Below are 22,541 nucleotides of genomic sequence, written 5' to 3'. Positions count from 1 at the left end.
GACTTTCAGAAATACAAATATTAATGAAAAGTGGTCTTGGTATGCAAGACTTAGGCCGAAGAGCATAAACATTTCTGGCGTATCCTAGGGTCAAAAAAGGACCTTTGAAACTTGCTCGACTCAGACTGGGGAACTTTTGATTTTATAGGGGGAACTTAGGCATTTGACACTTAGCACTTTTAAACTCTGGTTTGATAACTTCACATGTTTTAATCAAAAATATCACAACCACAAAAGATCCAACTGATTTTTAATCTGGCTCTAGAAGTGAAGACTGATTTGACAGTTCTCCTGAGAAGGATGCTTGCGTGGGATGCCTAGTCACGACAGATGGGCTAGCCTTACTTGCAGAATTGAAAGTCTTCATTTCGAAAGTTGGATTTTAATAGGCGTCTAGATATCGTTGCATCAATATAGTATCTTTCCGCATTAGTTCTGAAAGGAGTAGGTCCTCCTCTAGGTGAAATTTGAAAGCACCACTAACACACACACATTAACTTAGGATTAGTTGCAAGGCCTGGTATGCCCTTGCTTCATTAAGGTTTAAAGGAACGTGAAGTTATCCCCCCACCAGTGTCAGTAGACACACACCTTAGTCGAAATTTAGCCACAGGTTAGGGTTCTTTCTATCGCGCTCGAAAAACAAATAGGCAACCGGACAAAAAATTATAATTGTCTACGTTTGTAAGAATTTCACTGATTAGTGAAAAGGTTTTACTCTATACAACTTATTAACGAAGCTTCATCAAACTTCACTGATTAGTGATTGCGACACGCTAAAACATAGCTAACAAACATTAGGCAAAAAAACATTAGCTAAGCACACTAAGCAACAGCCTCATTTAAATTAACATTTAACATTAGGTTTTGACATAACAAAAGATAGAACAGGGCTGTTACAAGGAAACATAGTGCAGTAACAGTGCAGTATAAACTTTGTAAAATAAGAATAAACTTCTAAAACAATCAATATGCCAGACAAGTCCAAAGCATCATCAGCAGCAAAGAACAGCCTAAAGCAACAACTTCAGTTGAAAGTGATAGAGTCGAACGCAGTAAAAGACCTCTTCGAAGAACAAAGTAATAGTAACGAAGGTCTAAGCCTACTACGTGAAACTTTGGAACTCTTGAGGTCTCAAAAAGAGCAGTTAGACAGAAGTTGCAATGAACTCATGAAGCTACAGCTGACAAGTGAAGAGTTGACAACATTTGCCAATGAATCTGCCGAAAGAAACATAACCATGCTGAAATGCAAACAGAGAGCAAAAGCACACAGAACAGATGCAAGGGACACTGAATCTGCTTTTAACACATCAGCAGCGCCTTCCCCTAATCTATTGAGAAAGTACCCTTTACGCAATAGAGCAATGAAACATCATTTCGCAAGCCGCAACAATCAGGAAAGTAACAACGCTGACTCGTCCGACTCAGAAGACCCTGATAATTCTCAACCCGTTCTGAACATTGAAGAGAGAAGAAGAAACCGCGAAATTTTCACAGGGGAACTGAGAACGGATGAACGATCGAGAGAAGAGAACAATGTTCAAGGACAGAGCCGACATGAGAGTGAGGACAGCAAAGCATGTCATTTGCAACAACCATGTTCTTTTCACAACAATAACCAGGCTGCTCCGACCATGAGCCATAGGTACACACCGCAAACCAATCAACTACCAGTGAACAATTTCAGTGGACCTGATGGACTCAATAACAACGGCTATAACAACAACCTATACAATGGCTTTCCGAGATTCCCACCAGACTGGATGCAACACCAAGCACTGATGATACAGAACACATTGAGTTTGCCCAGGATATCAATTGATAATTTCCCAGGCGATACTCTGGATTGACACCAGTGGTTCAGCTTCTTCAAAGCAACCATTCACAACAACAGTCGCCTCTCAGACGCCCAAAAAATGACATTCCTCCAAAACTCTGTAACACATAAAGCAAGAGATTCCATAAGTGGATACTCCTACAATGAGGACTACTACAATGCAGCCATCGCTGAACTGACCAGAAAGTTTGGCAAACCACAGCACATTGTCGCTGCATACCTGGATCAATTGGAGAGAAGGGCGAAAACCAGACAGGACGAACCAAACACTTTTGTGAGCTTTTCATCTTTCTTGAGGCGACTGGTACAAGCATTCAGGCTTCACATCTTTGAAGCTGATTTGAAGTCTTCAGCTGTCTTGAGAATGGCCAGAGACAAACTGAACCCTAATATGATAATCAGATGGAATCAGCACACAAGAAGCCAAGGATTGCTGCCACCTAACCTTACCCACTTTGCCGATTGGATTGACTCATACGCAGAGGCGTGCGCAGACATCTCCCCACAACGGAACCAAAGAACCAGAGTAAACACTTTTTCTAGAAGGGGGCCTTCAGATGTTTCATGTCAACTCTGCTCACAAAACCACAACCTTGGTCGTTGTCCCGAATACTTGGAAAACTCAGTGTTTGACCGACAGGGTTGTGTGAGGAGGTTCAATCTCTGCCCTAACTGTCTAAGAGCTCACGAAAAGGGTCTCTGCCAATCGAAAACAAGGTGCCTTGTGGACAGATGCGATGGCTTTCATCACTCAACGCTCCATAGGACAGATGCAAGGCAACAGTAACAAAATGTACAACCAATTGGTCACTGGAATCAAAACTCACAAAACAATGTCTTCAGAAACCAAACAAACCAAAACCAGTCAAGCTATGGACGTAACTTTAATAATGAAAACCAAAGGCAGCAGTTGAGTTCAAACTACAACCAACAGAGTGGAAACCAGAACAGGCAAAGTGCATCTAACAGCAGCACTTCACACAGGGGCAACTGGAACAAAATCGGTTTTCATCCTCAGCCGATGAACGCGCAGAACAACGTCAACAGACAGTAGAGTAACAATAAACGCACTATAGCCCAACAGCAGGCAACTACTCCGCAACAAAATTACACTTGCAGCAACCAACAGGAAACTTCATGGATCAGACCGCAGATACAATTGCAGGCGATACCAGTAACACTTTTCAACAGAGATCTTTGCATTGAAACCTACGCTTTGTTGGACAGTGGCAATGACAACACTCAAATAACACAGAAGGTTGCTGAAGCACTTCAAGTTCAACAACCGAAAGACATAACCCTACACCTAGCTTCACTTCACGGTGAACACTCAGTTAAAACAGCAGATGTAATGATCGGCATAGGAGCTTTGTGAAGCAGTTGTCCTGTGATCAGATCCCTGTGTACGCAACAACAGTGGAGAAGTTTCGAATGCCAAGAGTTCAAATTGAAATGCTGAATGAGATCTGCAGAGACCACTCTCACCTCCAGAACATAAGATTTCCAACAATCAGAGACAACCGGATCGGAATTTTGATTGGAGCAGATGCTTTCACAGCAACGGTTTCCAGACAGTTCACAACAGGACCCACTGGCACCCCATACGGAGTCAACACTCTGCTTGGCTGGACACTGACAGGACCCATTCCTCAGAGGTACACATAGAAGGGGGTCGGACATTCAAACAGCACAAGCATAACACTTTTCAATCATATCAGGAGACGACAAGACGAACCAGATGAAGATCTTCTCCAACTTTTCTGGACAATTGAAGGTGTGAACTTCAACCAGTGTTCTTCAAAGGGACAGTCTGCAGATGACAAAGAAGCTCTGTTCATCCTCAATGATACCATAAAACACATTGGTGACAGATACCAGATTGGACTTCCATGGAAGAAAGACATCAAACTTCCTAACAACTACTTCATGGCCAAAGTTCAGTGGCACGCTCTGCAGCAAAGACTGGAGAGGGACACAAATTTGAGAGAACGCTACGACGAAACCATCAAAAAAGATTTGGACAAAAACTACATCTAAACTGCAGACCCCAGTTGCAGACACTCTGTCTGTTACCTTCACCATCACCCAGTGATCAACAAACAGAAACCAGATAAAATCCGCAGAGTCACAAATACTGCTTCCAAATATGAGGGTACCTCACTCAATGATGCACTGCTGAAAGGGCCGCATCTACTCTGCAACCTGCATGGCCTTCTTCTCCGCTTCAGACAGTACTCAATGGCAATCACAGCTGACATTGAGGCAATGTTCATGCAGATTGGCATCCAACCACAAGACCAGGACTATCTCCGTTTTCTGTGGACACAGAATGGCAAGGAAAAGATCTTCAAATACAATCGACTCATTTTTGGAGCTACATGCTCACCTTCTTAAGCGATTTCTGTTCTGCAGAAGTGTGCAAATGACCACCAACAAGAACATCCAGAGGCCTACACATCAATAATGCAGCAGTTCTACATGGATGATTTCATGCAGACCTCCCCTTCTGAAGAAGAGGCCAGCAGAAGTGTAGATGAGATCAAAACTGTTGTGCATACAGGAGGATTCAATCTGACAAAGTTCCTGAGCAACAGACCAGACGCATTAAGTAACCTACTGGAAGAAGACAAGGCGGAAATGAAAGCCCAAAGAATCTTTGGTCAGACATGGGACCCCAAAACTGACAAGTTGATGTTTGCAAAACCGAAGCTTCTCTACACAGGACACCAGATGACTCAAAGAAAGGTGCTTTCAATGGCAGCTTCTCTGTTCGATCCAGTCGGACTGATTTCACCTTTTGCCATCAGAATTAGATGCATTCTCCAAAGAATCATTAAAGAGGGAAGAAACTGGGATCAACCTGTGTCGGAATGCTACCAACAGGAACTACAGGATTGGATGGATGAGTTCGACAGCATGACTTCAATCGAAATTCCTAGATGCTTGATTCCCAGCACCAATGGAACCCATCAACTTCACACGTTCACTGACGCCTCAATGAGTGCAATTGCTGCCATAGTTTATGTGAGGACAACTAAAGTTGATGGATCTTCCACATCCCGATATGTGATCAGTAAAACAAAAGTGGCGCCGATCAAGCAGCTGAGCATTCCAAAACTGGAATTGGAAGCGGCGACACTTGGAGCAAAGCTAGCTGGATTTTGTGAGAGCGAGATGACATTAACCATAAGTTCAAAACACTCTTGGACAGTCAGCACCGCTACACTTGGATGGATCCAATCCAAGCAGAGACAGAAGATGTATATTGCCAACAGATTGACTAAATTCATCAGAAATCCAACCCGGACAATTGGAGACACATCCCTGGAAAGATGAATCCCACTGACCACGGCACACGAGGCCTCAACCCATCAGACATGCAAAAGCTGTGGCTTCAACCACCGGACTTTCTAAGCACACCTCAAGACTCCTGGATTTTTGCCGAAGACAGTGATCCCCACATATGCGCTACACAAGCGACACCACTTCAGACGCCAGTCGTTGAGGTTGAAAAATTTTCAACATGGAGCCGACTACTCAACTCTACTAGAATGGTGTTCCAGGCAATAGGACGCTTCAAAGCAAAAGTCCGAACTAGAAGACAAAATGAATCACCTGAGACCTCCAACAATGACAGTTTTGCATCAGATGAGAAAAGGGCAAGGAACTACCTCATTAAAATGTCCGAAAACGAGCTGTTCTCAGGAACAACTTTTGCACTGTTAAAGGGAGACAATCTTGAGAAAGGAGACAAGCTGATGCCCTTCACTCCCTTTCTAGATGACGACGGACTCTTGAGGTTAGGAGGAAGACTCGACAGGGCACCTCTAACCTACAGTGCAAAAAATCCTCTTGCTCTCCATAGCAGGAGCAAAATTGCAAGACTGTTGATTGAAAAGGCGCCCCATGACTGTGGCCATCAGGGCGTGGAATATGTGAAGGCTCACCTGCAACAGATTTTCCTGATGATTGGGTTGAGAAAGGCGCTGAGAAGTATCGGGAAATACTGTTTCATTTGCAGACGATGGAGGGCAGACAATGTGAGACCGAAGATGGCCGATCTTCCTGAATTCAGATTTCCAGATGCGAACAAGCAGTATCCCTTCGTCAACACAGGAATGGACATGTTTGGACCATTCTACATTTAGGAAAAGAGAGAGGGCACGCAGATGCACTACGTTTGCTTGTTCACATGCCTGGTCACAAGAGCTGTCCACCTAGAAATGTGCCATGACCTCTCAACCGATTGTCTTCTCATGACCATCCGCAGATTTGTATCACGACGTGGATACCCCGACCTCATTGTGAGTGACAATGGCAAAAACTTCATTGGAGCCAAACAAGCAATGAGGTTTAAGTTCCAGAGAAGCTACAAGCCAGACAACGAGTACATCAGCAATGAGGTTTAAGTTCCAGAGAAGCTACAAGCCAGACAACGAGTACATCAGACTGCAATTGGCTCAACAGAACATTCAACACTCCATTGGCACCACACTTTGGAGGAATCTGGGAGAGGCTGATACAGACCGCGAAGAGGAGTCTGCTAATAGTGCTGGGCAGTCGGAAACTAACACTCTCAGTTTTCCAGACAGTTGTGGCAGAGGCCGAGGCAATTTTGAACTCCAGACCATTAACTCATGTGAGCTGCAGCATCTCAGATGAGGGACCACTCACTCCGAATCACTTCCTCCTTCGCAGACCTTACATGTGTTTGAAACCTCTTGTGAACAGCAGCCAGCGGTTCTCCACTAAGGATTTCAAGTTGACGCAGACACTACTTGATCACTACTGGAGCAGGTTGCTGAAGGAATATATTCCTGAGCTGAACAAGAGAACGAAGTGGCAAAGATCAAATGATGAACAACTGGATGAAGGTGATATTGTGTGGGTGCTCAAGGACTTTACACTCAGAGGCATCTGGCCTCTCGGGAGGATTGCGAAAGCACACAGAGCTTCAGTCGGAATAGCCAGGAGCTTCGACATCCAGACGTCTACAGAAATGGTACAGAGACCAGCAGTAACCCTAAGCCGTGTATTCCCGCAATTGTCAAGTGCGCGGGAGGGTCACAAAAACAAGTTCATAGAAACACACACACACACAAACAAATTAAAAAAACTCAATATCAAAAAAAAAATTTTGTGCTTTGTTTTATTGTTTACATTTTCATTTCAAATGTTGCCTTTTTTGTGCCGGGAGTGTAAAGAAACCAAGTTCCTTTATATTTTATCTCCCCCCACACCCTCATTTTCCTCCCCCCACCTACACTTTCGTCCTCCAAAACCCATTCATTTCCTGATTTCCACTCCCCCAACCTATTTCCAGCTATTTGAAGCTATTTATTTAGGTTGATTTTATTGAAGAAGTCAGAAGTGGTTGACATTCACTTTCAATATTATTTATAGTAAGGGATTTCCCGTTTTTAGCCATAACTTGTGTGCCAATGGCGCGAATTATGATGTACTTATAGAGCTTGATTTGCTACTATGGTTGCGACTTTCAGAAATAAAAATATTAATGAAAAGTTGTCTTGGTATGCAAGACTTAGACCGGAGAGCATAAACATTTCTGGCGTATCCTAGGGTCAAAAAAGGACCTTTGAAACTTGCTCGACTCAGACTGGGGAATTTTTGATTTTATAGGGGGAACTTAGGCATTTGACACTTAGCACATTTAAACTCTGGTTTCATAACTTCACATGTTTTAATCAAAAACATCACATTCAACCCATAACAGTTCTTTGCCATTATTACCAAACAACTCAGTGAGTGGTCATGTAAAGTATAGCCCACTACGCAATTACCTTAAAATTATCATGATGCGAGAGTGAACAATAGATCCATTTATTTATATATACCCTAGTCCAGATCTCAACATATGAATGGACCATGCTCGACGCAAAAATTTACGCTGGACTGCTGCTCGACCCCAAAAAAAATTAAGTTGAAGTTTTGCTCGACCAGAATAAGCTCTGAACTTTTCCTTGTCCAGAAATAAATTATCAAAGACTAAAAATTGAGTCGATCAACAGTCAAATCACAAGACAAGAAGTTGTATTTGTCAAGGCTCTTTTTTGACCAAATCAAATCATGTGTCGAGAAAAATTCTTTCCGTGAGCCTGCAGTTTTGGCTTAAAAGTTTAACATGCAATTTTGCTCACTATTGCCTATAAGGCAATCTGTAATCTTCTTTTCAAATCTGCATTTTTCTTGGGAAATGATACTTTATAGTTTTGGAAGGAAAAACAAATCAACAATGCCACATTTTCATCATAATGGCTCATGAGAAGAAAATCATTACAATTAAACTACCAAGTTTCATTCAATCAAGTAATGCAGACAATATAGTCCCGCTGGGATAACTGCCTAATCTTAAGAATTGCATAAATTCTTGAGACTTTTAGCAGTTTTACAACTGCGTTTTAGTTCTGTGCAGCGCGGAGCAACACTATTTAGTCTTGCTCGGGCTCCATAGTTGCTTCAGTATGTGTAGCAGCAGATAAAACTTTTTTCGCCAATTTAAAAGCAAGCAGATTTATGAAAAAACTGAGAAGAATTTTGCTCGACGCAAAGGGACTATGAAAAAAAAAACGTTCTTGATTCCAAAATCTCTTGACCATAAGTTCTATAAAAATGACTAATTATCTAAACTAATTCAAACATGAATTATGTATTTCCTTAGTAGTCATACAAAAATCAAAAAGGATTTTTTTTTTGAAATTATACGAGGGTCATAGAAAAATATGAAAGCCGAAAAATTGTTTCATTTTAATTTTCGTTATGGTAAATAAAACATTGAAGAGGCCGAAAATGTCCGTATAAGGTAGTCAGAGAGCATTTTAATTTATTACTTCGTTTGTGCAGTCAACATTGGAATAACTGCGTGCGCTAAAATCCCTCGTTTTTGTTTTTATACCTAAATAGACAATAATTTACAACCGATTGAGAAAATTATTTATTTGAAAAACCAGGATCGTACTAAGAAATCAAGCATGGACAGTATGAAATCATATATCATCCGTATATGAAATCAAAGACAATTCAACCCCTACTCTGGGACTCGTAAGATCGTGAATATCCCTCCCGCTAAAACACATCTAGTTTGTCTATGGAGATCATGAATACTCCTACTGTGCGCGCAGATAGGTTTTGAATGCACCTTCTCAATAGAACAGCCGTACCGGTAGTTCGTGATTACATCTACTATGTGTCTCAGTAAGTCGTGAATACGCCTCCTTTGTGAACAAAAAATGTCCACCCGCCTTCAAACCGAAGTTGATCCGAACGCACCCACCTGTATCCAGTATCCAATATCAAGTTTCCAATTTTAACAATCATATTATGGCAAGGTCCTGACAGCAAAACGCATGCGGCTTTGGTTATCCAAGGGTAAAACCATAGCATTTTTGTCATTTTGACAAAATGTTTCTAAGACTCCAACCATATTCAACCTTATCTATTTCATCATCATCATCCATTAAAGATTTCAACTCCGTTGTAGGTATTTTGAGCCATGGTCTCTGATAATAGTATAAAGTTAACCACGCCAATCCATATATCCTGACACTGTGGCTGGGTACGATTCGCTGCCTAATGACCGCAATTTGTACTGATCTGATTGTGACCCGGACCATCGTCCCATAGTAAATCAGTACTGAAACATTGTATTCCAATTGTATATCGTCGGCCCAGTACTGTATCAGTGTATCCTAAGAGTATGCTGCTACCTCATTATGTGCAGTCTATTCGCATAGATACTTTTTTTTTCTGAAAATAGACTTAGCATTCTTGGTTTTGATTCCCATGATATTCATAGCAAAATCATGGAAAATTGTGAAAATTTTGAAGAAAAATTTGAAATTTTGGGCGATGCACTTTTTGAGCATGACGACAACTTACAATCTTAAAACGTTGCAAGAAACGTATTAAGATTAGCAAAAAACCCGCCAAAACCAGTAAAAAACACGCCGAAACCAGAAAATACACGCCGGGAAATACACGCATATCGAGGCAAGTACATAGGAAAAAGCATCGTTTGAGTAAATTTTTAGAAACCTGACTTGGATTGGGCTGCAGTATTGTAAACTCAAGGGTATGTGAAAGGAACCATATCTCTGTTAAATATCACAGGTGGCTTCGTTTGGTTAGCGTTTTTGAGCCGCATTTTGAAACTTACAGCCTCGATTTTTCGCAGATTATTGTGCTTTCCAGTGATCATCAAGAGCTCTTGCTGGAACAATATTTGCATTTATTTTGTAACATTTTGTCAGTTTTTGCAATTTGTTATCTCCAAGCGGAGATCCGCTCTATAATATATTAGGGTTTGCAATAATGGACTACTCACATTGTACTCACTTATTAAATTTTTAGGTCGATCTTCAAACAAATTTTGCGACATTTATAACAAGTGGTTCTAGTTACTGACGAGTAAATGTATCGCAAGCTTTCGATTTGAACCATTTGGAACTTTTTGTTAGCGGCCTCCGGTTTAAATTTGAAACGTACCTTCTTTTTAATTTTGTGACGTACCTAATTTGAGACGTATCTTCTAATTGGAGACGCACCTTCTTGTTCAAAACCACCCAGGCTTTATGTTTATGCCAAAGTACACAATAAAAGTTACATCTCTCAGATCTGTTCTTGCGATGATACCTGGTAGCACTTACGAAAATGGGAAAAAGTTTTGGCATTATTTTTATAAAAACTGCTCGGTGCAAACATTGAAACCAACACACAAGATGCTAGAAAAGCTTTCCAGTCATTTTCTGATGTTGAGGGAAAAATAAATCAAAAAATATGTTGATGACATCCTTTGCACAGCTAGTGGAAGTACCCCGTGTATTTCAGATTATGAAATTCAATACACAAAGGTTTGTAATTTATTTAGAAAAACTGTACAATAAAAAAATTGGGAGCTTCTTGATATCAAAGTAAATGTGAGCAACGATAATAAAACTACATTTCATTGGCATCAAAAACCAACTATTAAATGATTTAAACTGGGTTTTAGCAGCTGTGCGCCCCTTGAACGTAAGAAAAACGTAGTTCAAGGGAGAGTTCACAGGGATTGTAACGCAAGAACTAGTTGGCTGTCCTTCGATTGGGCGCCTGTAGAGAACAATACAAGCTGGAGCAAAAGTTAGTGTACAAATATAAGGTCTGCGAAATTAGTGAATCAGACTTTAGATTAGATAACAACTGGCAAAAAGGATCAACTGAATATAAAAGAAAAACAGGATTGAAAAAACCTGACTAGATCTCATGAACATCCAACAACTTTTCTATAATACAGAAGCAAATAGAAACAAAATTTTGCAAGCTAATTGAAAGAAAAATCTGAATTGCAAATTCATTTACCTTGCAAAAATTAAATTTATGACACTACACCCGGGAATCATCTACTTAGTAAAAACTTGAAATAACACCTACTATATGAACTGAAATGTAATGGATGCAGATTTAACTATTTTGGACAAGCAGACAGGCATGTTACCACTAGGATATGGGAACAACATAAGAAAGACTTACCTTGTCGAATGTTTTGGCTTCCTGAGTAGCAATGAATGAAATATTCTCAGTGCCTGTTGTACAATAGAAAAACTCATGAACATAGAACCTATATACACCAGCAGCTTGGTACCGTGGCTAACCACACGTGGGGAATCTCGGGGCGTGAGGGAAATCACACTATAAATTTAGTTAAAAAATATAATTTTGAATGAATTATAGGGAAAAAATACTTGGTGCAAGGCGAAATATATTTTGCAAAACGCCAGCAAGAAAGATGCTTAGGATTAAAGCAAAATTCTTAATTATTCTAGAAATCTGGAATCGGAACTTTTTAGTGTAAATGATAACAGATGTAAATATGATGTTGGGAGTAGACTAAACATTGTGTGCATATGCTAAAAAAATTAAATTTTTTTAAGATATTTCTTAGAATTGTTTAGAATTCTGGTCAAAGGCAAATGTAAATATATTTTCACTTCAGCCTTGGTTTTGCGAAAACGATTTAACCTGACGATGAATGTAAAGTTCGAAACCGTTTGTTTTAAAAATTAGAATTATATTCGAATTGACACATCAGCTTCTAAATTTAGAACTCTTTCTGATGATAGTTCTAATAAAAATAACCCAAATTCACAACCGATAGAAGATCAGATTGGTAAAGATTGGCACAATGGTATAGATAATTATTGTTCATATATATTAGGAACTGCTTCCGGAGATGCCTTCCCATGCGGTGCTGCGAATTATGAACGCTTAGTGACCAACCCATGCAGAATATGAGTCTTGTCTCTCCTGATCCACTGGCACAGGCGTCTATCTGCTATCTTAGTGTATCACTGTATCGATTTGTACGCTGTACTGGTAATTGCAGTCTTTTGATTGCCTTCTCCTGGAACTGGTCGCTATCAGTGCAGCGCCACACTAAGTTGTTATTGCAAAATTGACAACAGGAAGAACAGTGCTGTCACAAAGTTGTTTAATCTGCACCATTATATATTGGAAACTTATCAACATCAAAGTCCTAAATGGTTGCTTATTATTCTTCTTATTCATCAAATAAATATGTTAATCGAATTGTCGGAAAAAATATTGCCAAGGAAGTCCATCTCTTCTTGCTGGGCAAATCCATGAACGCGGCTTAAGCGTTTCTTGGCCTCTAAATTCAACAAACAGTTCAACGGAATTCCAGTTACCTATGGCTAAGCCGTTTTTCCAACACCATGGATAATTATAATTGAGAATAGTGTCATGACGATAACTATAATTGTAACAGCCCAAGACAATATAAGTAGCGTCGACCGCAAATTTAATCAGAAATAAATTCAAACCGGTATTTTGTAAATGATCAACAGGACTGAATAGGATTGGGTCGAACACAGCGAACTGAGGTACCCCTAGATTTATGGTTCTCAATTCTGGGTTCTTACCTACCCATAGTCGTAACAAAATGCTTTCGCCTAACCAGGAAGCTGGCAAACAATTTTCACTATATTTTCAGGTATCTCTTGAGCTGAAACAATTCTGTTGATAATCACATAATGCAGAAACCGAAAAATGCTCTCTCAAGACTCAATTAGAAAACTTGAACGCAATCAAGTGCGCTATGATCACGGAAAATAAGTAGCAACTTCAACAAGTTCATGTGATCGCCCCAGTTTCGGCGAAAACCAAACTGTTTTCTTCACAATATTGCAGTTGTAAAGATTTTAAAGCCGCCTCTCGAAAATGGGCAAAAAACTGAAGTAAAAGATATAGGTGTGATGTCAAAGCGAAGGGTATTTGACTGGGAAGGGTACTTAATTTCTTGATTTCTTTGGTAAATGTGTAATTTTTGCGATTTTCAAATATCCTGGAAAGTGCCTTTTTGTAAACAGAATATCATAATATGAAGTACAGAGGTAGCAATATTGTGTGCACTCTGCTTAACGACAAACCAACGGACCGTGTCAGGTTGACAAGTGGTGAGTTGAACATTATTGAGAGCGGAAGAGACCGGGGTCACACAATCAATTAGAAACTCGAGAGCGCTCAGAAACAACGTAAATATACGTTGTGGAAATATTAGCGATGTGATTGTTAACTTTTTTGAAGTAATGTGGTTGTCGGTTTCCATTTGTCGGCGTTTGCCAGAAAGGATTTTCACGTTGTTCCACGCCATCTTTGAGTCTTTCTTACCGACTAGAGACGATTTTGAGCAAAATTTCACTTAAATTTTCTTAGTCAGATTTCTAACCAAGTTGCTGTTACCAGCCTAATTTTCCGTTCTTTGAGAAATTTGATGTAAGAGGTAACATGGGTAGAATCGCAACTACACATTTTAAACACCAATTTTAGAGGACAAATGTAATCATAATAATAGAACACGGTTGAGTGAATTGTCTCTAGAATTTTATTTGGATCATGAATAGAATAAAAAATTAGCGTAATCTAGGGAGACATACACTGAGCTTGCTTCCGCGTTCTACATGGGAATATTTTGCTGAAGGGCAAGCAGGATTGAAAGTTAATAGGTTCAAAACCATTAAAATCTTTCAGTAGATTAAAGTAGGCCCCAGTTTGTTGAAAATGTAGATTCTCAAAAACCGTTCGGCAACCTTAAAATGAAAAGAGCTAAGCGACGTAATGCGCCAATATTTTTCTCCTCGCAAACAATGCATCTCTTGAATCAAGAAGAGGCTAACCTCCGTAAGCTTACAAAAAACTGGACACTTTCGCTCTCGCTAAAACAAAGAGAACTTAATAAATCTTTTAATGAGTCTACTGAATTGGACAAGCAAATTGTTTTTGCAAAGTTCATTCTTTCATTCTCCTCTAACCTTTTTAGGCTGCTGCGAACGCTTGGCTTTAGTAAGTCTTTTATTCTGTTATGTCTTATAGCGGAGTGTCTCTGTCTTCTGAGATCGCAAATGGTTTCAATACTTTCTTTGGTTCCGTTTTTTGTCCCAAATTTAAATACGATTTGCCAGGCTCTTATGAATGTTTGCCAGAGTTGTGTATAGACAACATAACATTTTCAGAAAGAGATATAAGAAACTTAATATTGCGCTTTGATGATTCTAGCTGCATGAGAGCTGATAATATTCCCTCATTCGTTCCTTGTGAGTGTGCGGCTATTTTATCTCCAGCCGTTCAAAAACTCTTTTATTGGGTTACAAAAAATGCACTTGGCCTTTTTTACGGAATATATCGTATATTGCGCCCTTACACAAAACGGTACCACTTGACATGGTTGAAAACTGTCGTCCAATAGATATTTTATGTAAACATTCATTGGTATTCGAACGTATTTTGTTCGATTTTCTTTATCCAAAGGTGAAGTTTTTCGTTTGCAAACAGCAACACGGATTCGTGAAACTGCGGAGAACCGTAACTCAAATGATTGATTACTTAGATAATGTTTATAAATATCAAGACAATAGCTCTCCTGCACTTTCTGTTTATTTTGACAACAGGAAGGCCTTTGATAATGTGCCTCATCACCTACTGCTGTCTGATCTTCAAGTTCTTGGCTTATGTTCTGGTTTTATGGTAATTTTTGAGTCTTATCTTTCTGATCGCTTACAGTGCGTTAAAGTGAATGACACTTTCTCTCTTTTCTGGAATGTGACATCTGGTGTACCACAAGGCAGTGTCCTAGGACCACTTCTTTTTCTGTTATTTATCAATGATATGCCAATTGTAATCTTACATTTATCTTATTTTCTTTACGCTGATGATTTAAAAATTTACACATGTGGCAATTCACAACTTATACAACAAGACTTTATTGCCTTACATCTGTCGTCAATTTTAAATTGCACTCCGTTTTCATCCGTCTAAATGTAAAAATTTACGTTTCATCGCAAGTGCTAAAACTTGGTGAGACAGCACAAGATTACATTGACTTCATTGAAGACTTTGGGTTCATCATATTGAGTAATTTGAGCTGGCAGCGTCATACTGATACAAAACTAACTAAATGCAAAAAATATTTTTCATCAAGCGAAACGTGCATTTCACGATCTCAGCAAAGAGAAAACTTTTACTCTATCCAAGCCTCGTTCTGTCCGTCCTTCTTTACTTGTTCTGCATGGCAAACTTCAGTAACGTATATGCGCAAGCTAGATGAATTTCAAGCAAGAGTTTTCAGATGGATTATTTCTGATCGCAATTATGTCTCTGGACTTCAGAGACTTTCTTTCCAGTTTGCTACAAGTAGATAAGTTTGGACATGGTGCTGCTTGGGAAAACGATCAATGAACAAGCCGAGGTGAAGTACAAAAGAGTTTTTACAACACGAAGTCATTGACTCCTAAACTGTATAGCGTGCCTAAAACGCAGAAGATTTGCTCTGAAGGTAATTTTTTTAGTCGGGGCCACCAGATGTGCAAAGGAACTGCTGAAGTTGAACGTTATTCAGATCAATATGCCGCTGGGCATATTTCGTACTAAAGTACATTTCTTTCTAGTTGCAAAATCTACTCATTTTAACTTTGATATCTCTTACATTAAAATTTTTTTGAAAAAATTGTCGCTCTTAGTTTCTCTTGATGCCTGGATTAAATGATATCTTGTTTTGAAATTGACTCTTTTAGAACAACTACTACTACCTAGGCGAATAGTATATAACTTTTCCCAATTTCCCTCTCGGGATGACAGTTACCGGAAAATTATTACTTTATCTCAACCAAAAATTGTGAGCTCGGGGCATTAAAAAGCTCGGGGCATCTTAGTTTATAAACTTTGGAAACTTAGAATTAGTGAAATTACCAAAATACGTCAGTGTCGTCTGAAATTTCTTAGCCTCAATGATTCAGGCCGCAAGCAAAATTTTCAGCTGCCACTTTCTAGGATAGGAGGACATTTTTTACTTGCAGGAAGCTTTACTCTGTGTTGGAGATAAATGAATTAAAAAACCGATCTATTCCGGTTGTGCCCCCCAGCTAGAGGTTGCATATTATTTGCACCCCCAGACGCAAATGTCACATTTCAGTTCGATGATTTACTATGTAATGGCTCGAGCTCTGTAACGCTGGGGGGGGGCGCATAAAATACTGGGGGCGCAAACGGAAAAGATCCGAAAAAACGGGCAATTGTCAAGTGCCGTGCGTTTGATTAGCTATTTGTTTATGTTTGTTTTAACATCAATACCTAACGTTTACGGTTTCATGTACATATATGCGAAGGCATTGTTGCTTGTTCTCAATAAAAGTAGCAAATAAAAAATAGTTTTCTAAGTCAAAAAGATTTGCACTCATTGAACTAGTCCAGCACGTTCAAAACAAACTAAACAGATGAAGTTGTTTCCTGGGACAGCTGTGGTGTTTCCCAGTTATAAAGGTTGTTGCTGGCAACTTCTTTGCCAAAGTATGCCCTGAGATTTTTGAGATACTGCATTACTCGCATAATTTCCAATTACCAGCCCCATAGTCATGCCTTTGTTTATAGTTTTAGCACCTGGTATCAGAGTTAATGGATGCAATCAGTCTACGTCGCCCTACACCAATCACAGGTAAAAAACTATTTAACAAGTTGATCAAAATAATCAGTCTACATCAAAAACAATTCTGCGAAATTTTGTTAAGTTTCGGAAAACCACGAGAAATTCATAGGTAGTCAAACGATTTCCTCGGTTGCTTTTGTGCGGCGTCAAGCTATTACTTATGATGTCAGGTGAAAACATAAAGTTTTGGACAGGTCTCCTGTTTTGGAACTATTTTAGAGGCTCTTTGGTTTCGAAGTTGGGGTATAAACAAAAGCAAACTGTAACTGGACTTACGAAAGAATTTCAAATACGAAATAAGTCCAGTTACAGCATGCTTTGTTTTATCCCCTAACATCGAAGCCAAGGAGCCTGTAAAGATGTTCCAAAATATGGCACCTCCAAAACATGGCACCTGTAAAGGTGTTCCAAAACAAGCACAATTTTTCTTTCTAAATTTCTTACGGGTCATTTCAACTTCAATATTGATCAATTTGTCTGCTTGAGGACCACCGCACGCTCATTACGGGTTACAATGAGCTGAAATCGGACCATTCAAAACCACGCATTAAAATTTGCAATCAATGCTTCTTCTTAAGGACTTGTACTCTTGTGAATAGACTTCCACAGAGTTTACAGTTTGGATATGCAACGGGTTTGAAAAGTCGACTACTCAATTATCTGCGGCATCATTTTAAAAATGAGTTACAAAGAACTAGTAAACGATACGTGGAAAATTCAACAGCAACCATGGACAGAGAAGCGGGACTCAGTCCCCGCACCTGACGACACCAAAGGGCCAGACACATTTTGCTACTACTACTACGCCAACAATTTATCCTTTAACCTGTCGTCATAAATAATAGCTTAACGCCGCACAAAAAAAACCGAAGAAATCTTTTGACTACCGCTGAACTTCTCGTGGTTTTCCGCAATTTTCAAGCAAAATTTTGTAGAATTGTTTTGGTGTGGACTGATTATTTTGATCATTTGTTAAATAGTTTTTTACACGTGATTGGTGTAGGGCGACGTAGACTGATTGCATGTATTAACTGTGATACCAGGTGCTAAAACTATGCACCTGCCCATCATGAGACATGCTCAATTCACGATAACAAGTTCTTTCTTCCCAATTACGCAATCTTTCAATCAGAAAGAAAATTCGAAAAGAACCCATCGAAACAAGGTGTTTTGATTGCTTTCAAGAAAACTTTTGTCTCTAAAAAAATTTCTCTTTATTCAAGCAATGATGGAGGCGTGTTAGCATTTTCTCTCCAATTCTCCCTCCACCCCCCCCCCACCGAACTCATCATGTCCTAGTTCCTATGCTATGTCACCTCAAGATTGTTATCTACAGGTTAAGGAAATCTTTACACTGTCAAGGTCCTTATATCCAACATTTGTCTATGATGATTTCGCGCATAAAGTACTGGGGGCGCAAACGGAAAAGATCCGAAAAAACGGGCAATTGTCAAGTGCCGTGCGTTTGATTAGCTATTTGTTTATGTTTGTTTTAACATCGATACCTAACCTTTACGGTTTCATGTACATATATGCGAAGGCATTGTTGCTTGTTCTCAATAAAAGTAGCAAATAAAAAATAGTTTTCTAAGTCAAAAAGATTTGCACTCATTGAACTAGTCCAGCACGTTCAAAACAAACTAAACAGATGAAGTTGTTTTCTGGGACAGCTGTGGTGTTTCCCAGTTATAAAGGTTGTTGCTGGCAAGTTCTTTGCCAAAGTATGCCCTGAGATTTTTGAGATACTGCATTACTCGCATAATTTCCAATTACCAGCCCCATAGTCATGCCTTTGTTTATAGTTTTAGCACCTGGTATCAGAGTTAATGGATGCAATCAGTCTACGTCGCCCTACACCAATCACAGGTAAAAAACTATTTAACAAGTTGATCAAAATAATCAGTCTACATCAAAAACAATTCTGCGAAATTTTGTTAAGTTTCGGAAAACCACGAGAAATTCATAGGTAGTCAAACGATTTCCTCGGTTGCTTTTGTGCGGCGTCAAGCTATTACTTATGATGTCAGGTGAAAACATAAAGTTTTGGACAGGTCTCCTGTTTTGGAACTATTTTAGAGGCTCTTTGGTTTCGAAGTTGGGGTATAAACAAAAGCAAACTGTAACTGGACTTACGAAAGAATTTCAAATACGAAATAAGTCCAGTTACAGCATGCTTTGTTTTATCCCCTAACATCGAAGCCAAGGAGCCTGTAAAGATGTTCCAAAATATGGCACCTCCAAAACATGGCACCTGTAAAGGTGTTCCAAAACAAGCACAATTTTTCTTTCTAAATTTCTTACGGGTCATTTCAACTTCAATATTGATCAATTTGTCTGCTTGAGGACCACTGCACGCTCATTACGGGCTACAATGAGCTGAAATCGGACCATTCAAAACCACGCATTAAAATTTGCAATCAATGCTTCTTCTTAAGGACTTGTACTCTTGTGAATAGACTTCCACAGAGTTTACAGTTTGGATATGCAACGGGTTTGAAAAGTCGACTACTCAATTATCTGCGGCATCATTTTAAAAATGAGTTACAAAGAACTAGTAAACGATACGTGGAAAATTCAACAGCAACCATGGACAGAGAAGCGGGACTGAGTCCCCGCACCTGACGACACCGAAGGGCCAGACACATTTTGCTACTACTACTACGCCAACAATTTATCCTTTAACCTGTCGTCATAAATAATTGCTTAACGCCGCACAAAAAAACCGAAGAAATCTTTTGACTACCGCTGAACTTCTCGTGGTTTTCCGCAATTTTCAAGCAAAATTTTGTAGAATTGTTTTGGTGTGGACTGATTATTTTGATCATTTGTTAAATAGTTTTTTACACGTGATTGGTGTAGGGCGACGTAGACTGATTGCATGTATTAACTGTGATACCAGGTGCTAAAACTATGCACCTGCCCATCATGAGACATGCTCAATTCACGATAACAAGTTCTTTCTTCCCAATTACGCAATCTTTCAATCAGAAAGAAAATCCGAAAAAAAACCCATCGAAACAAGGTGTTTTGGTTGCTTTCAAGAAAACTTTTGTCTCTAAAAAAATTTCTCTTTATTCAAGCATTGATGGAGGCGTGTTAGCATTTTCTCTCCAATTCTCCCTCCACCCCCCACCGAACTCATCATGTCCTAGTTCCTATGCTATGTCACCTCAAGATTGTTATCTACAGTTTAAGGAAATCTTTACACTGTCAAGGTCCTTACATCCAACATTTGTCTATGATGATTTCAATTTGCCGGAAATTGAGTGGCACGATTAATCTGCTAGGAACTCAGATACACAGAATTTTTTTGACCTAATTGGCTTTTACAGCTTTCAACAAATCATTATTTTCACTACCGCAGCATCAGTCATTCCGGATCTCGTCTTAGTAAGACCAAAAACATAAATTATATCCTGCAAAAAAAATTAATTTGGACATCAGTTTGTTAACGAATCATGATGCAATAGCCCTTAAAGTTAGAGTCAGAAAACTAAGCTCCTTGTATCTGAGGGACAAAATTTCAAAGATAGTTTACAGCTTCTGTAAGGCTAGATTTGAAGAAATGAATGAATAGATAACTGAATTACTTTTGCATGGATTTTGTTGGAGTAACATTAAAGTTCTGCTTGGAGAGTGGTACGATTGAGTTAGACCAATAATATTTGAAAAAGTTCCAAACAGGACAAGGAATCGATCTCAATTATCACCGTGGAATAAACTGCCTACGTCAAACGCAATTAAGCGACCTGAAACACTTAAAAGAAACCAAGCAAAAAATATAAAGAAAATAGAAATGCTAGAGAACATTGCTGAAACGCTGATTGAGGAGAAAGGCAGAGTATGAATCAAAATTAGTAGCATCCCGATCCAATTAAAGGGTTTTCAAATACTACAAAAACTTCAAGGCGACCGCGATTTCAAGCTCTGCCTCATCTGAAAACGAAATTGCTAATGATCCTCTTCGTGCTCTCTTTTCTCAAAGTATTTTGCCTCAATTTTCAAAATTCTTCCTCTTTTGTCCTAAACAATTTGCCCCCGTTGATACGCTTTTTTACAAAATTTGACATTTCCCAACAAACGATTGATAAGATCTGCGGAAATTTAGATGTTCGCAAAGCAAAAGGTCCACAAACTTACTACAAAAAAAACGAACGAGTGTTTTTCGACGTAGCTGAAAAAACTCAATAGTCGCTCCACCCTACAAAAAATTTGTAAATCTGATTAAGAGAATTATAGACAGGGTTTTCTTCTGACAATTGCATTTAAATTTTTTGAACGTTGATTGTTTATATGTGTTTACAGGCATTCAGAACCCATATTTCATCAGGCCTAATATGGTTTTCGAAAAAATCGCTTCTGCGTCGTTCAACTCTTGGTATACCTAGAAACTATATATAATCCAACTGATTCAAAAGAAAATATTGACATAATTGATACCGACTGTGAGAAAGCGTTTGATAAAATCGATCACGTAATTTTTCTAGCAAATTTACTCAATTTTGGTATCCACGGGAAAATAATCAAATTACTGCAATCTTACCTAATCGGAAGGACGCAAAGAATTAGAATCAACGGTCGTTTTTCTGAAGGCGTCAACGTTGCAAGTGGAGTTCCTCAGGGATCTCTTCAGGCATCCCTATTCATTGAAATCTACTTCAACGATTTACCAGAAATTTGCAGAGCTGTTGTTCCTCTCCTGTGTGCCGATGACGTTAAATTCATATCTGTTGATATGTTCAGTCTTATTTGTCAGATGGATCATACCCAGGGTGATGAAATAGAGTGAACAACACAAACTCCCATTAAACGTAGAAAAATCCTCTAAAATCTCAATGTCTAATTCCATGCTTCACATTAGTTTTCCTGGAACCTTGAACCGAAAAATATACATACAGAAGAATTTAGGAGTTTATGTAACAAAGGATCTTAAGGAAGTGTTTGTTGGTTTGCTAAAGAAACAAACACAAAAGTACTCGAAAGAGTTCAGATGAAGAGTTTGAAACGGTTCAACAGCACAGCCAATAACAATTTTGAAGAAATACTTCATTACAGTCGTATCTTACCGCTTACTGTATCTCTAAATACAGGATTAACTTTTTCTTTCTAAATTTCCTACGGGTCATTTCAATTTCAATATTGATCAATTTGTCTGTTTGAGGACCACCGCACGCTCATTACGGGTTACAATGAGCTGAAATCGGACCATTCAAAACCACGCATTAAAATTTGCAATCAATGCTTCTTCTTAAGGACTTGTACTCTTGTGAATAGACTTCCACAGAGTTTACAGTTTGGATATGCAACGGGTTTGAAAAGTCGACTACTCAATTATCTGCGGCATCAATTTGAAACGAATTACAAAGAATTAGTAAACGATACGTGGAAAATTCAACAGCAACCATGGAAAGAGAAGCAGAAATCAGTCCCCGCACCTGACGAAACCGAAAGGCCAGACACATTTTGCTACCACTACTACTCCAACACCCGTATCCTTTCACCTGTCGTCATAAATAATAACTTAACGCCGCACAAAAGAAACCGAAGAAATCTTTTGACTACCGATGAACTTCTCGTCGTTTTCAGCATTTTTAAAGCAAAATTTTGTAGCATTGTTTTGATGTAGACTGATTATTTTGATCAACTTGTTAAATAGTTTTTTACACGTGATTGGTGAAGGACAACGTAGACTGATTGCATGTATTAACTGTG

General features: G+C 39.1%; 3 protein-coding genes across 3 annotated transcripts; all 3 read left to right on the top strand.

Moving 5' to 3' along the window:
* The first annotated feature begins 1,919 nt into the window (after positions 1-1,919).
* LOC142344953 (uncharacterized) lies at positions 1,920-3,877 on the top strand. Its single transcript, XM_075397038.1, has 4 exons — positions 1,920-2,617; positions 3,068-3,188; positions 3,236-3,495; positions 3,559-3,877. Exons 1-4 carry the CDS (start codon positions 1,920-1,922, stop codon positions 3,875-3,877), a joined length of 1,398 nt encoding a protein of 465 aa, XP_075253153.1.
* Positions 3,878-4,303: 426 nt separating this feature from the next.
* LOC142344952 (uncharacterized) lies at positions 4,304-5,176 on the top strand. The gene has a single exon (XM_075397037.1). It carries the CDS (start codon positions 4,304-4,306, stop codon positions 5,174-5,176), a length of 873 nt encoding a protein of 290 aa, XP_075253152.1.
* LOC142344951 (uncharacterized) lies at positions 5,173-5,988 on the top strand. Its single transcript, XM_075397036.1, has one exon. The coding sequence runs from the start codon at positions 5,173-5,175 to the stop codon at positions 5,986-5,988; it is 816 nt and encodes a 271-aa protein (XP_075253151.1).
* Positions 5,989-22,541: the final 16,553 nt, after the last annotated feature.

This window comes from Convolutriloba macropyga, chromosome 8 (assembly GCF_964194025.1).
Source record: "Convolutriloba macropyga chromosome 8, txConMacr16.3, whole genome shotgun sequence".
In the NCBI taxonomy this organism is placed as follows: Eukaryota; Metazoa; Xenacoelomorpha; order Acoela; family Convolutidae; genus Convolutriloba; species Convolutriloba macropyga.
This window is presented reverse-complemented; position numbering and strand designations above follow the sequence as displayed.